The 16,403-nt window shown below is 42.0% G+C and overlaps 1 protein-coding gene across 1 annotated transcript in view; it reads right to left on the bottom strand.

Annotated features, from left to right (window-relative positions):
* Positions 1-4,795: 4,795 nt before the first annotated feature.
* Positions 4,796-16,403, bottom strand: part of ccdc87 (coiled-coil domain containing 87) — a 90,027-nt gene continuing 78,419 nt past the window's right edge. Inside the window, exons 18-19 of the mRNA XM_060842563.1 lie at positions 11,870-12,012; positions 4,796-4,960 (exon numbers count right to left, since the gene is read on the bottom strand). Of these exons, the coding sequence (XP_060698546.1) occupies positions 4,796-4,960; positions 11,870-12,012 (308 nt within the window). The remainder of the gene's footprint in view (positions 4,961-11,869; positions 12,013-16,403) is intronic.

Consider the following 16,403-nt stretch of genomic DNA (forward strand, 5'->3'; position numbering starts at 1 on the left):
AGGAGCCTGCGCGCGCGCGCCCGCGCCGAGAGGGTGGAGCCTGCGAGCGCGTCCCCCACAACCCCACGCCAAGTGGGTCGAGCCTGCGAGCGCGCCCACCCTCAACCTCGCGCCATGAGGGTGGAGCATGCGTGCGCGCCGCCGGGCGGGGAGGGCTGCGTAGCTAGCGCGACCCCGCGCGGCCAGGGCTGGGCAGTGAGCATCGTGCACACCCTTTCCCAGGCCCCAACATTAAGGGCTGTCTTAATCTTCCTCTCAGGCAGCCAGAGATTACAGTTACACCCGAAACGTTGACTTCTCCATGTCCTGATGCTGCCTGTGTGCTGTGTTCTTCCAGCCTCCTGCCTGTGTATTCCAGTCACCTTGACCTTGGAACATTATTAAGCTGGGGTTACATCAAACCTCTTACAGATATAATGATCGCAGTGAAAAGTGGGGGTATTGAGGATCTTGTCTACAGATGAACAATTAAAAATTACATTACAGTCTCATGATCCTAGCTCAGCTTTGGTTTGATGAATCCAGGCAGCTGTTGGCAAATCAGAAACATTATCACTTTATGTGATACATGTATGACCCTGATGGTTTCCAAACTACAAATCGCGTACTTTGCTGCTAAGATTATATCAAAGCACCATGTGCAGAAATACTGAGCTTGAAAACCAACAACTTGAGCACATTCATAGTATGCTGAAAATGTGTTGCTGGAAAAGTGCAGCAGGTCAGGCAGCATCCAAGGAACAGGAAATTCGACGTTTCAGGCATAAACCATCAGGAATGAGGAAAGTGTGTCCAGCAGGCTAAGATAAAAGGTAGGGAGGAGGGACTTGGGGGAGGGGCGATGGAGATGTGATAGGTGGAAGGAGGTCAAGGTGAGGGTGATAGGCCGGAGAGGGGTGGGGGCGGAGAGGTCAGGAAGAAGATTGCAGGTTAGGAAGTTGGTGCTGAGTTCAAGGGATTTGACTGAGACAAGGTGGAGGGAGGGGAAATTAGGAAACTGGAGAAATCTGAGTTCATCCTTTGTGGTTCGAGGGTTCCCAGGTGGAAGATGAGGCGCTCTTCCTCCATCGTGTTGTTATGGTCTGGTGATGGAGGAGTCCAAGGACCTGCATGTCCTTGGTGGAGTGGGAGGGGGAGTTAAAGTGTTAAGCCACGGGGTGATTGGGTTGGTTGGTCCGGGTGTCCCAGAGGTGTTCTCTGAAATGTTCCGCAAATAGGCAGCCTATCTCCCCAATATAGAGGAGGCCACATCGGGTGCAGCGGATGCAATAGATGATGTTTGTGGAGGTGCGGGTGAATTTGTGGCAGATATGGAAGGATCCCTTGGGGCCTTGGAGAGAAGTAAGGGAGAAGGTGTGGACGCAAGTTTTGCACTTCTTGCGGTTGCAGGGGAAGGTGCCGGGAGTGGAGGTTGGGTTGGTGGGGGGTGTGGACCTGACGAGGGAGTCACGGAGGGAGTGGTCTTTTCGGAACGCTGATAGGGGAGAGGAGGGAAAAATATCCTTGGTAGTGAGGTCCGTTTGGAGGTGGCGGAAATGACGGCAGATGATACGTTGTATATGGAGGGTGGTGGGGTGGTAGGTGAGAACCAGTGGGGTTCTGTCCTGGTGGCGGTTGGAGGGGCAGGGCTCAAGGGCGGAGGAGCGGGAAGTGGAGGAGATGCGGTGGAGGGCGTCGTCGATCACATCTGGGGGGAATCTGCGGTCCTTGAAGAAGGAGGCCATCTGGGCTGTACGGTATTGGAACTGGTCCTCCTGGGAGTAGATGCGGCGGAGACGAAGGAATTCTCCACATTCATAGTATGCTGATTGTATAACAGGCCTAAAGGGCAGAACAAGTACATACAAATGTGCATGTATGCAAATACTGCAAAGGGCTTCATACAAAGGAAAAGAAGGCATGTTCAGTGTAAGAAAAGCAGTATTCTCACTACATGGAGCTGGATCATTTTGCCTACAGTTATATGGCTGGAATACACTAGTCAAAAAGTTTATCCTACTACACACTATACCATGCAGATGAACAGCCAATGACAATATGCACACATACAATGAAAAAAAAACCAATACAATTTAAAGATCAAGGGCAATGCATATGCAGAGAATGAAAAAAATAGATAACTTCTAATGCATGAGAAGAGTTGTGTGTGTATTGGGTAACTCAACATATGCATGATAATGCATGTAATGATTTTGTATTAAGAGGGGATGTTTGGGATAGAAAATATAATCTGTACCAATTCACCTCCCTGCTTATCAGTCAGGTGGCCCCAATCATGGGTGGGGGCTGCCATCTTAAGGCCTGTTTCAATAAAGTCACAATATAGGTCAGACTAATGTTGTGAGACTTGTATAGTACTGATTTCTGTAATATAGCTCCATAGTATGGGTTGTTAAATGCTTTCCTCAGTATTTCATTAGCACGTGACTACTGAAGTCAGTATTACATTATATACCTCATCATATCATTAACATTTCTGTTCTCATTATGCTACTGGCATCTCATGACGAAGATTTACTTGGACAGTGTCACCTGCCCTTTGGCTACTTAATCTGGGGAATATGAATGATGGGTAATTGTTTCTCAGACATATCGGTTATGAACCCAACCCAAAACCCAAAGATACACCATAAGTTTCTATTATGTGCAGAAGCTGCAATCAAATTACTTCATATGTTTCTTTACGTAGCTACCTTCACAATTTTTTTTAAAAGTCCAGAATTTATAAGAAAATGTAAGTGAAGGTCTTTGACATTTCTAGTAGCTAAAAGGTATGGAGCAGTCTCAATTTATTTGCATCTCTCACTCTAACCAATTTTTTCTCTGACTTGCAGCACTACCGCCCCTCAGATCCAATCCTGACACTGTATTTAAATCTGCTGACAAGTACAGCATTGCATTGTTAAGCAAAGACATTTACCTTGCAGAGTTTTAACATTATCAATACCTCATCCTATTTCTCCAATTTCCCTCTCATCACTGATCACCAAACCTTCATTCCCCAGATAACATTCAATTGCATAGTCAACACTAGAGATTTTTCCTCACAAACTTTCAACTTTAGATTCCAACATCCCACTGCCCTTCTTGTGAAGATCTGCACATAGGATTGTTCAGGTCGTTCCATGCTTTCAGCCTGATCTCGCCCTACAAAATTTCTTCCTTCCTATTCAACATTGTTTTCCTCCACTTGTCTAGTCTTTCCTGACCAATGTACATGATTCTGACCACCCCATTCAAGACTTTACCAGCTTCTAGTTTTCTGCCTGGGGAAACCAGACTTTCCTTCGCACAAGCAGCCAGACACCCTTCATCTTCATTGCCTATAAAGAAAACTTGAGGTTTGTCTAAAACATTGCAGGAACAATTAAACTATGTACTGCAACACATGGACAGAGAACCATTACACCAATGACTCATTATTCATTTATGGAGAGAACAGTAAACAACCTCTTCATCTTAAAAAAAATGTTCTATAAGTTTCCAGGACTACCATGGGCTGCCCATGTATTATTAAATTGAACTTATATTGTAAATATTGAGAACTTGAAGCAGAGTGGTCTGACTTATAACGTCAATTGGCTTCATTGCCTTTGGGTATCTAACATCTGAATTCCCATGTTAAATTCTCATTGTTGATCTGAAAACATTCCCAAAAGAATCATCTTGTTTTTAAAACAGTTCACTCCTTTTCATTCTTAAAAAGCAGAAGTGAGGCAATCCATAAGTAATACATGTTTTGTAAATACACTAACAGTTAAATGAAAGCCTAGTTGCCATAAAAAAATTTGTCAAATTTATTTGGATATTTTGAAATATTTACAACAGTTCATTTTAACTCATGTAACAGGGTAAATTCAAGTTTATCTGTGTCTGAAGTCACAAACTTTATACATTTATTTTTCACTGCATGCCTGTTGCTATTGTGTTGTACAGACTGAGGAATATTTTCTTTCATTTATCATCAGGTGACTGCAAAAGGCATATATGTGAAAAAGCAGGACATTTTGAACTGCAATGGATGATACATAAAAGATGAGGCAGCACTGGCACCTTTGGAATACAACTATTCAGCTAAAATGCCTGTCAAAAATGGTAGTGGGTTCAAATATTGCCAAAATAAAAATAAAATTCTCTCTTGAAAATTCCAGGTTCTGAACTTCAGTCTGAGACATGGAAACAAGAAAGACGCAGCTCTGTTGCAGTTTAATTGCAAGGACTCAGGATAACAAAATGATCCAAAGTTGATGGTGTAAGTTGAAATAACTACGTTTCTGAAAATATATGCATAGTCTCAGCATTACAAAGCACAGGAGCATCCAGTTACACCATCATACAAAAACAGAGATTCTAAAAAGGAATATGTTTGATATGAAACAGATTTGTGATTGTGGATAATTTGGAAAAAAAAGCTGACTCTTGAAAAAGGTCAAATCAATGTAAACTAGGAGAACCATTTCTAAAAGTAAAACAACTTTAGAAAAAATTAAATATCTATCACATTATTATACAGAACCTTACAAAAACATTTTTTCAAAAACAAAGGAAAAAAGAAGTCAAATAGCAAGATGGCTGAAGAATAATTGGCATTACAAAATGCCCTTAAAAAAACTAATCAGAAATCCATAAAAAGGGTAAAATATGGAATATAACAACATTCGGGCAAAACACTTGTTTTTGACATTAGAGTAATCCTTTTTCTGAAACTTCCTTTGTATATATTTGCAGGAGAGCAGAATTGAGGTGTGGGAAGTGCAGTTAGTTGGATGGATCTCTTCCAAAGCATACAAATCCTTCAGTAATCTGCTAAGGAACAAGAGCAGAACTCAATGGAAGGATATTTAGGTGGTAAAGGTCTATTGGCTGAGATTTTGTGAAGTATAATTTTCCGTCGCTCTTGCTGTAGCCAGAAGAGCATCTCCACTTTGTCCCGTTGCATCTTCTCTATATATGGCCGGCCCTATAATCAGAAGTTTGAGGAAACATTATTTAGAGGTAGGTAGCAGAATGCATGTCATGCACAGGAATTAGCACAACCCTGCAAAACTGTAGGTAAACTAAAGTAAAATAATGTCATTTTTTAAAAAAATTCCTTAAAAATATTAGTTTAACCTAACTATTAATCAGACTATCTTAGAATTAACCTTACTGAATACAACTGGACTGGTTACCCAAAGACCCTGAAAATGCTCAGGGTCCCAGGTATGATGATGGAATTTGAATTCAGAAAAGATTGTAATTATAAGTTTAACAATGACCATTAAACCATTGTTGATTATCATTGTAGGTTACTAATATCCTTTAATGAAGAAAATGTGACCTCACCTAGTCTAGCCTATATGAGACTCCAGACCCACAGTAATGTGGTTGATTCACAACTGTTTTCTGAAATGAATTACCAAATCATTCAGTCTCAATTGCTAAACAGCCTCAAAAGGAATTATATTGGATTGATCACTTGGCAACATCCAAGAAACTGGAAACAATAATGGCAAACTCAGCCCTGCAAAGCCCACCTTACTGACATTTGGGAGCTAGTGCCGAAATTGGGAGAGCTGTGTCTTGGACACTTCAGGCAACATGTGATATAATCTAGGTGATCTGGGAATCCTCAAAATTGCCTCCAGACCCCATTAAATCTCATGGCATCAGGAGATACATGGGCAAAGAAACTTCTGTTGATTACCATGTACCACTTGATCCCTCAGTTGATGAATCAGCACTCCTCCAAATTGAAATATTGAAGGTAGCAATAGCACAGAATGTATTCTGGGTGGAGGACTTCAATATCCACCAACAAGAGTGGTTCAGCTGCACTACTACTGATTGAGCTGATCGAGACCTGAAGGACATAGCTGCTTGGTTGGGTCCATGGCAGATGATGAGGGAACAATCTGCCTGCCGCAGATGCATCTGTCCTGACAGCAATGATAGATGTCACCACCACAAAGACTTTGTGGAGGGGAAGTCCCATTAAAGATATTTTCCATTGTCTTGTGTGTCACTACGAATGTGCTAAATGGGTTAGATTTTGAACACATCTAGTAATTCAGACCTGAATCTGTGAGGCATTATAAGTCATCAGAAACAACAAAACTTATACAAACACAAAAAAGCCCAAAGAACTGCAGATGCTGGAAGTCAGAAATACAAATAAAAATTGCTAGAAAAGCTCAGCAGGTCCGGCGGCATCTGTGGAATGAAAGCTGAGTTAACATTTCAAGTCCCGTGATGCTTCTTCAGAACTTCAGAACAACAATACAATCTGCAACCTCATGGCTTCATATATCCCCAATTTTACCATTATCATCAAGTCAAGAATTAACTCTGGTTAAATGAAAAGTGCAGGAGGGTATGCCAGAGCAGCACTAAATGAGCCAAACTGGTGAACCTATAACACAGGATGAGTTGCATGTCAAAAAACATAAGCAGCAAATGATAGACAAAGATAAGAAATTCCACAACCGATGGATCAGATCTAAGTTATGTAATTTGGCTACATGCTATCGTGAATGGTGTTGGACAATTAAACAACTCACTGCAGGAGGAAACTTTACAATTATCTCCATTCTCGGGTAATGGTGGAGCCTAACAGATCAGCTCAAAAGATAAGGCTGAACCATTTGCAAGTGTTAAGCAGATGATTTATCTCAGCCGCTTCAGAATGTTCCAGCAGCACAGGTGTTGTTGGGGGTTGAATTGCTCAATTGGCTGGACAGCTGGTTTGCTATACAGCATAACACTAACAGCACAGGTTTGATTCCCACAGCAGTATAAGTTACCATGAAGGTCCTGATTTCTCAACTTTGCTGTTGCTTGAGATTTGGTGACCCTCAAATTAAACTCAGAACCAGTTACATCTCTCATTTAGAGAGAAGTTCTACGGCCCTCTGAAACTAAGGTCTTCACCTATTCTGATTCACTCAAAGAAATGGCTAAGGAATTGGACACTGTAAAGGCTATGGGCACTGGCAAAATTCTGTCAATAATTTGGAAGATATATCCTGTGAACATAGCCAAGCTTACAACAACAATGCTGGCATCTACCTAGCAACGTATTCAGATTTGATCTGCCATAAAAAAAAGCAGATACCATCTGATCAAGTATTGGCCAGTCAGTCTACTCACAGTCATCAATAAAGTGTTTGAAGGGATCATCAAGTGTGCTGTGAAGCAACACCTGCTTAGCAAAAAGCTGCTTACTGATGCTAAGTTTGCACTCTGCCGGGGCCAGTCAGCTGATTATCGCCATACGGCTTTGGTTCAAACATGGACAGAAGAGCTGACAGCAGAGGTGAGTTGAGAGTGACTACCCTTGACATCAAAGCAGCAATATATCATGTTGTATCAAGAATCCCTTAGCTAAACTAGAATACTGTAAAAATAGGAAGCCAGGGAGATGGCTGTGATTATTGGAAGTCAGTCAGCTCAGTCTAAGAACATCGCTACAGGGATTCCTCAGGGTAGTATCCTTAGCCTAAACATTTTCAGCTGCCTGGTCCATGACCATTCCTTCATCCTTTCACTGTCACTGATTCAAAATCATGGAACTCACTCCCTACACCATTGGGCTGTGTCTACACTAAATGGGCTCCAATAGTTTAAGAGCTGAAAATGTGTTGCTGGTTAAAGCACAGCAGGTTAGGCAGCATCCTAGAAACAGGATGCTGCCTAACCTGCTGTGCTTTAACCAGCAACACATTTTCAGCTCTCATCTCCAGCATCTGCAGACCTCACTTTTTACTCCAATAGTTTAAGAAAAAGCTCATCACCACCTTCTCAAATACAATTAGGGATGGGCAATAAATGCTGGCACAGCCAGTGAAGTCCACACCCCTGAATGAATTACAAAGAAAAATTAGTTGAGTTTAAGTTCCACAGACTGAAAAAATAAAATTACTATGAAAAAACTCATACATAGTTTAACTAAGATACTTAGCTGAAATAAAGATATATACAATAATATTGCATTTCTTATGTAAGTATCAAAACTAAAGTTAATGGGAATAGGTAGTTACCTCGCCACTGGGTGGAGTCATACCTAGTACAAAGAAAGATGGTTGTGTTTGTTGGAGATCAGTCATCTCAAGTATGGAAACTTTCAGCAGGAGTTTCTCAAAGTGGTTTCTTAGACCTAAGCATTTTCAGCTATTCAAAAAAGACCTTCCCTCTATCATTAGGTCAGAAGTTGGGATGTTCTCTAGATTATTCCACAATGGTCAGCATCATCCACAGCTCCTCATATGCTGAAACAGTCCATTTCCAAACACCCTGACAACATCTACTTGCTGCCAAGTGACAAGTAACATGAATGCCATATTGCTGCAGGTAATAACCATCTCCATCAAGAAAATCTATGCATAGCTCGTTGAAATTCAATGGCACTACCATCACTGAATCCATCACTATCAACATCTTGGTATTACCAATGACTAGAAACTGAGCTGTACTAGCCATATAAATCTGTGGCTACAAGATCAGGTCAGAAACTAGTAATGGAAATGAGTAACTCCTGACTCCCCAAAGCTCTTCCATCATCTACAAGGCACAAGTTAGAATTGTGATGGTAAAGTCCTCACCACATGAATGACTAAATCTTGAAAAACATTCAAGAAGCCATTCAGGACAACACTCAGGATAATGCAGCCTGTTTGATTGGCACCACATCCTCAAATGTTCACTCCTTCCACCATCAACGCATTGTAGCAGTAGCATGTATCATATAAGTACAAGATTTGAAGAAGCAGAATAGGCCATTCAGTCTATCAAGTCTGATCCACCATTCAATGAGATCATTGCAAATCTAATAATCTTCAACTCAATTTTCCTGCTTTTTCCCTGTTAACCCTTAATTTCCTTACTAACTAAAGATCTGTCTAAAACTAAATATCTCAGCACTGCATATACTTAAGACAGCCTCTACATTTCTCTGGGGTAAAGAGTTCCACAGATTCAATAGCCTCTGTGAGAAGCAGTTCCTCCACATCTCTGTTTGAAATTGGCGAACCTTAATTTGGAGATTACTCCCTCTGGTCCCAGATTTTCCCACAAGGGAAAACAACATCTCTGCATCTAAAATGTCAAGCCCCCTAAGAATCTGGTATGTTTCACTATGGTGGCCTCTAAATCTTCTAGTTTCCAATGAGTACAGGCCCAACCTACCTACCAACTTACTCAACTTCTCATTATAAGACAGTGCCTCCACACCCAGGATCAGCTAGTCAATTGTCTTTGAACTATCTCCAATGCATGTATATCTTTTCTTCAAAAAGTGTCCACAACTGTTCACAGTATTCCAGCACGAGGTCTGACTAGTGTGTTATGTAGTTATAGCAACTCCTGCCTATTTTTATACTCCATTCCCTTTGAAATAAAGGCCACCATTAATTTGCATTCCCTTTTACCTGCTGACCTTGTGTACTAGCTTTTAGTGATTTATGCATGAGGACTCCCAAATCTTTCAGCGATATAGCTTTCTATCATCATTCTCCCTTTAAGAGGGTTTGAGCTATAGGGAGAAGCTGAATACAATGGAGCTGTTTTCCCTGGAGCATTGGAGACTGAGGGGTAACCTTATAGATGTTTATAAAATCGTAAGGGGCATGGATAGGGTAAAGAGACAAGGTCTTTTCCCTTATTTGGGGGTGTCCAGAACTAGAGGACATAGGTTTAGGGTGAGAGGAAAAAGATTCAAAAGTACCTAAGCGGCACTTTTTTCCACACAGAGGGTGGTGCGTGTATGGAATGAATTGCCAGAGGAAATTATGGAGGCTGGTACAATTACAACATTTAAAAGGCATCTGCTTGAGTATATAAATAAGAAGGGTTTCGAGGGATATGGGCCAAGTGCTGGGAAATGGGACTACATTAGTTTAGGAGTTGGACCAAAGGGTCTGTTTCCATGCTGTTTTTCTCAATGACTCTATGTCTCTAATATCTTGCTTCTTTATTCTTCCTGACAAAGTGCATAATCTAATTTTTCCACATTACATTCAATTTGTCAGATTTTTGCCAACTCACTTAAACTGTCTACCGTATGTACTAAAGTAATAATCACATTTTTTTGACTACTTTTTAAGGTTAAATTTATGGAGTTGACTATTACGTGGATACTGCTTTTGAGGAGTTGAAATTCATGTGTGTCAAATTTCATACCGTATCATTAGCAGAAGCCCAATTATCTCGAAACAAATACAAAAAAAATAACTATGGTTATTCTGAAAACCCAGAGCAGAACAGCTAGTGGACTGGAAGACTGGGAGCAGAGTGGAACAACCAGCTGACTGGAATGCTGAAGCAGAACGTGATGGCCGGCGCACTGATTCATAAACGTTGATCTGTTATCTATGAAGAACGAGGGTCAATTTTTACACAAAATATATGGAAAAGCCCAGATTATTTGGCCAAAAATAGGGGGTTGACTTTTACATGAGATCGACTATTACTCGAGTATATACGGTATACCCTTTTGTATACCGTGTCATCGTTGTTTATGCCTTCCTATCCAGCTTTGTGTCATTCACAAACTTGGCCATGGTACATTCACTTCCCTCATCCATGCCATTAATACATATTTTAGACAACTGTGGACCACGCACTGATCAATGACACTTAACTAGTCACAGGTTGCCATCCTGAAAATGTCCCCCTTATCCCAACTCTCTTTCTTCTGCTAATTAGCCAATCCTCCATTCATGCTAATAATCTATCTCCAACACCATGGTTTCTTATCTTATTAGATAACCTAACATGTGCAGCCTTATTAGACGTCTTCTGGAAATCCAGATGTATTAAATGCACTTCTTCCCCTTTATCTATCCAACTTAAATAATTCTAATAAATTTGTGAGGTATGACTTCCCCTTCATGAAACCACACTGACTCCGCTTGATGACGTTAAGTATTTTTAAAATCTCTGTCATTACATCTTTTATAATAGACTCCAAGAACATATCTTAAGATAAATGTCCCTCTTGTACTTGTCTCCTTCCCTTTTGGAATAAAGGGATTACATTAGAAGTTTCCAATTCTCCAGGATTTTTCCAGAATCAATGGATTCTTGAAAGATTACCACCAGTTTATGCACTATCTCTGTAGCTATTTCCTTTAATATCTTCGGATATATCCCATCAGGTGTAGGGGTCTCAGATGTCTTTAGACCCGTTAGTTTCCCCAAGTACATTTTTTTGCAGTCATTGTATTTATTTCCTCTCCCCTTTATACCTCTTGATGATTTAGTGTTTTTGTAATACTATTAGTGTTTTCTACAATAAAGACTAACAGAAAGTGTTCATTCAACTCCTCTGCCACTTCATGATTTCCCTTTATTATTTTTCCAACCTCATTCTCTAAAGGGTTTATATTCACTTTGGCCTCTGTCGTCCATTTTATATATTTAAAAAATCCCTTGCTATCCATTGTGATATTACTTGCAAATTTACTGTCAAATTTTATATTGTCCCTCTTTGTTTTATTTTTGGTCATCTTTTGTTGCTTTTCAAAACTGCTCCAATCCTCTGACTTACCAATAACATTTGCCACTGCAAATTTTTTTCTTTCAATTTGATGCAATCTTTATCATACTCTGCTATCTTATGGTCACTGTTTCCTAGGGATATTTCACTCTGACATTATTTATTAAACCTGGTTCATTACACACGATCAGATTCAAAATAAGTGAGTCAAAATCTCGGAACTCCCTCCCCAATAACATTGTAGGTGATTCTGTACCCACACAAAACCGACTGCAATGTTTCAACAAGGATAGCCGATAAATGTTGGCCTCGCACACAATGCCCACATCCCATCAATGACAAAATCACATCATAGACAGCAAAGATTTTATTGCTATCATAAATTGGTGTTTCTACCTTGAAAGTAACTACATCTTCAAAATTGTTTTTGATTTTCTTCAAAATTGTTGACAATTGATTTTCAATTTGTGCTATATCAGAGTAAAGCTTATCCCTCTCTTTGGACTCCCTTAATCTTGCGGTTGAAGTACCCCAGTAACCTGTAACATAGAAAAATAGAAGAGACACAGCATTACCACCAAATTTATTCTTGAAGGGTCGAACGTATTCAACACACTGGGATATTTTTATATCATCTGGTTTAGACATATTGTGATATACCTCTGGAGCAGGTCAGAATTGAACCCAGTTGAAAATGTGTTGCTGGTTAAAGCACAGCAGGTCAGGCAGGCATCCAAGGAATAGGAAATTCGACGTTTCGGGCATAAGCCCTTCATCAGGAATGAGGAGAGGGTGCCAGGCAGGCTAAGATAAAAGGTAGGGAGGAGGGACTTGGGGGAGGGGCGATGGAGATGTGATAGGTGGAAGGAGGTCAAGGTGAGGGTGATAGGCCGGAGTGGGGTGGGGGCGGAGAGGTTAGGAAGAAGATTGCAGGTTAGGAGGGCGGTGCTGAGTTGAGGGAACTGACTGAGACAAGGTGGGGGGAGGGGAAATGAGGAAACTGGAGAAATCTGAGTTCATCCCTTGTGGTTGGATAGTTCCCAGGCGGAAGATGAGGCGCTCTTCCTCCAACCGTCGTGTTGTTATGTTTTGCCGGTGGAGGAGTCCAAGGACCTGCATGTCCTCGGTGGAGTGGGTGGGAGAGTTAAAGTGTTGAGCCACGGGGTGGTTGGGTTGGTTGGTCCGGGCGTCCCTGAGGTGTTCTCTGAAGCGTTCCGCAAGTAAGCGGCCCATCTCCCCAACGTAGAGGAGGCCACATCGGGTGCAGCAGATGCAATAGATGATGTGTGTGGAGGTACAGGTGAACTTGTGGCGGATATGGAAGGATCCCTTGGGGCCTTGGAAGGAAGTGAGGGAGAAGGTGTGGGCGCAAGTTTTACATTTCCTGCGGTTGCTGGGGAAGGTGCCGGGAGTGGAGGTTGGGTTGGTGGGGGGTGTGGACCTGACAAGGGAGTCACGAAGGGAGTGGTCTTTGCGGAACGCTGATAGGGGAGGGGAGGGAAATATATCCCTGGTGGTGGGGTCCGTTTGGAGTTGGCGGAAATGACGGCGGATGATACGTTGTATACGGAGGTTGGTGGGGTGGTAGGTGAGAACCAGTGGGGTTCTGTCTTGGTGGCGGTTGGAGGAGCGGGGCTCAAGGGCGGAGGAGCGGGAAGTGGAGGAGATGCGGTGGAGGGCATCGTCGATCACGTTTGGGGGGAATTTGCGGTCCTTGAAGAAGGAGGCCATCTGGGCTGTGCGGTGTTGGAACTGGTCCTCCTGGGAGCAGATGCGGCGGAGACGAAGGAATTGGGAATATGGGATGGAGTTTTTACAGGGGGCAGGGTGGGAGGAGGTGTAGTCCAGATAGCTGTGGGAGTCAGTCGGTTTATAGTAGATGTCTGTGTTGAGTCGGTCGCCTGAGATAGAAATGGAAAGGTCTAGGAAGGGGAGGGAGGAGTCTGAGACAGTCCAGGTGAATTTGAGGTCGGGATGGAAGGTGTTAGTAAAGTTGATGAACTGTTCAACCTCCTCGTGGGAGCACAAGGCAGCGCCGATACAGTCATCGATGTAGCGGAGGAAAAGGTGGGGGGTGGTGCCAGTGTAGTTGCGGAAGATGGACTGTTCCACATATCCTACGAAGGGACAGGCATAGCTGGGGCCCATGCGGGTGCCCATAGCAACTCCTTTAGTTTGGAGGAAGTGGGAGGATTGAAAAGAGAAGTTATTCAGGGTGAGGACCAGTTCAGTCAGTCGAAGGAGGGTGTCAGTGGAAGGGTACTGGTTGGTGCGGCGGGAAAGGAAGAAGCGGAGGGCTTTGAGTCCTTCGTGATGGGGGATGGAGGTGTACAGGGACTGGATGTCCATTGTGAAAATAAGGTGTTGGGGACCGGGGAAGCGAAAATCCTGGAGGAGGTGGAGGGCGTGGGTGGTGTCCCGAACGTAGGTGGGGAGTTCTTGGACTAAAGGGGACAGAACCGTGTCAAGGTATGCGGAGATGAGTTCGGTGGGGCAGGAGCAGGCTGAGACAATGGGTCGGCCGGGGCATTCAGGTTTGTGGATTTTGGGCAGGAGGTAGAAACGGGCGGTGCGGGGTTGTGGGACTATGAGGTTGGAGGCGGTGGATGGGAGATCCCCTGAGGTGATGAGGTTATGGATGGCCTGGGAGATGATGGTTTGGTGGTGCGAGGTGGGGTCGTGGTTGTGGGGGCGATAAGAGGAGGTGTCCGCGAGTTGGCGTTTGGCCTCAGCGGTATAAAGGTCGGTGCGCCAAACTACTACCGCGCCTCCCTTGTCTGCCGGTTTGATGGTGAGGTTGAGATTGGAGCGGAGGGAGTGGAGGGCTGCACGTTCTGAGGGTGAGAGGTTGGAATGGGTAAGAGGGGTGGACAGGTTGAGTTGGTTAATAGCACCCTCACCTTGACCTCCTTCCACCTATCACATCTCCATCGCCCCTCCCCCAAGTCCCTCCTCCCTACCTTTTATCTTAGCCTGCCTGGCACCCTCTCCTCATTCCTGATGAAGGGCTTATGCCCGAAACGTCGAATTTCCTATTCCTTGGATGCTGCCTGACCTGCTGTGCTTTAACCAGCAACACATTTTCAACTGTGATCTCCAGCATCTGCAGACCTCATTTTTTACCAGAATTGAACCCAGACCGCTTGGCTCAGAAATAGGGACACTACCACAAAAACCATGATGGCCATTTTTATATAAATAAAAAAGTATATACATAAAATTAATTAATCAATACCCAAAACCAGTTTCTCTTAATTGTTTCAGCTATTAGGTAGTTAATGTCTATTAACAGAACCTATTAGATTCTAATACTAGCAATGTATGTAGTCCACATTACACCTGGATTCGATTATACCAGGATATCCACATTGCAGAATAATGTGGATATCCAGGTATAATCACTAATTCTCAGCTCCTCCAGGAGAGTGTGGTGTTGGGGTCCTCCAAGAGTGCAATCCCAAAGGAATCAGTGAATATATGAGAACTTCCAGTTTTATTGTTGAGTGCAATGTAACTAGGTGTTTACCAGTGTGTCAAGCTTGTAATCAGAGCAAGACAACCAAACTAGCCCAGAAATGCTAAATATATATTTATCAGTGTCAAATTTCTTCATTACGATAAAGAAAATTCCACATTAGTTAAAACAAATTTTATAATGTTCGTTTATGATGATTAACTTGTCTTACCATTCTCGTATATTTAGCTATCTGAAAACTCCTGAGAAACTTAAAAATAACTTGTATGGATTAATTACCAAGTAGAATGCTAGTGAGTGAGATCCTTGATTTGAAGACATTATGCTTATAGAGTGGTGGAACTTGGTTACTAGATGTCCATTTGATGATACATGATTCATAAGATTGAATGAAAGAGATTGTGTTTAAAAGGAAAATGAAAATTTCACCCTGTTGGGATGTGGAGAAGAGCTCTTGTTGAAGTGGAAGGAAGTTTGTGAGAAGATTTGTAGCTCGGGTGCTCATTGTTGTGGTTCTGTTCGCCGAGCTGGGAGTTTTTGTTGCAAACGTTTCGTCCCCTTTCTAGGTGACATCCTCCCAAGCACTGAAGATGTCACCTAGAAAGGGGACGAAACGTTTGCAACAAAAACTCCCAGCTCGGCGAACAGAACCACAACGAAGTGGAAGGAAGTTGGACTCTAATCACAAGACTATATTCTGCTGACATTGTAATGTTTCTTAATGTATAATATGGAGCTTTCAATTTTGTTGAGTAGTTCATGGGGAATATGTTCTCTATAATTTAGTTATTAGCTATCTACTATGTATTATTTGGTCCATGTTGATTTTAATTTGTTTGTAACATTAAAAGTCTTAAAATGTGATATTTTGTTATGCAATTCACTATGTTGGTCATTAGGAAGTTGAATATTCTTTTAAGAGTTGTCATTTTCTGGAAGGATTTTAAAAATAACAATCCATTCTTTGCTACAATAGTAAAAATTTATAAGTTTAGACACTTCATTACAACAATCCCTATGTTAAGTGGAAGCAAAATATACAACACTTCTTTCAGTTGAGCAATCAAAACCATCAATGACAACCTATTTACATCACTAAGAAAAAATGCCAATCTTAATCTCAACCAATTTAAGTTATTCACATACACTCTCTTTAATACTTACTTTGAAATTATTTATAAAGATAGAAAGACAGAAGATTGAATTATAACTGAATTCCTTGGCAAAATCCCACAATGCAGACGGATCTGCTCAGTAAAATCTAACATGGTCAAAAAAAACAAATAATTCTTGGCAAACCACACTTACCTAATACCACACAAAACTGGAAAACACTTAGAGGTTTCAAAAGACTGATTCCCAATATAACTCAATCCAGAGTGTCACAACCATAATATAGTTCAACAAAGCTGTTCAAATGCAACTGGAAACCTGTTTGTCACCAGATAGAACAAA

The sequence above is a fragment of the Hemiscyllium ocellatum genome, chromosome 23 (assembly GCF_020745735.1).
Source record: "Hemiscyllium ocellatum isolate sHemOce1 chromosome 23, sHemOce1.pat.X.cur, whole genome shotgun sequence".
NCBI classification, from domain to species: domain Eukaryota; kingdom Metazoa; phylum Chordata; class Chondrichthyes; order Orectolobiformes; family Hemiscylliidae; genus Hemiscyllium; species Hemiscyllium ocellatum.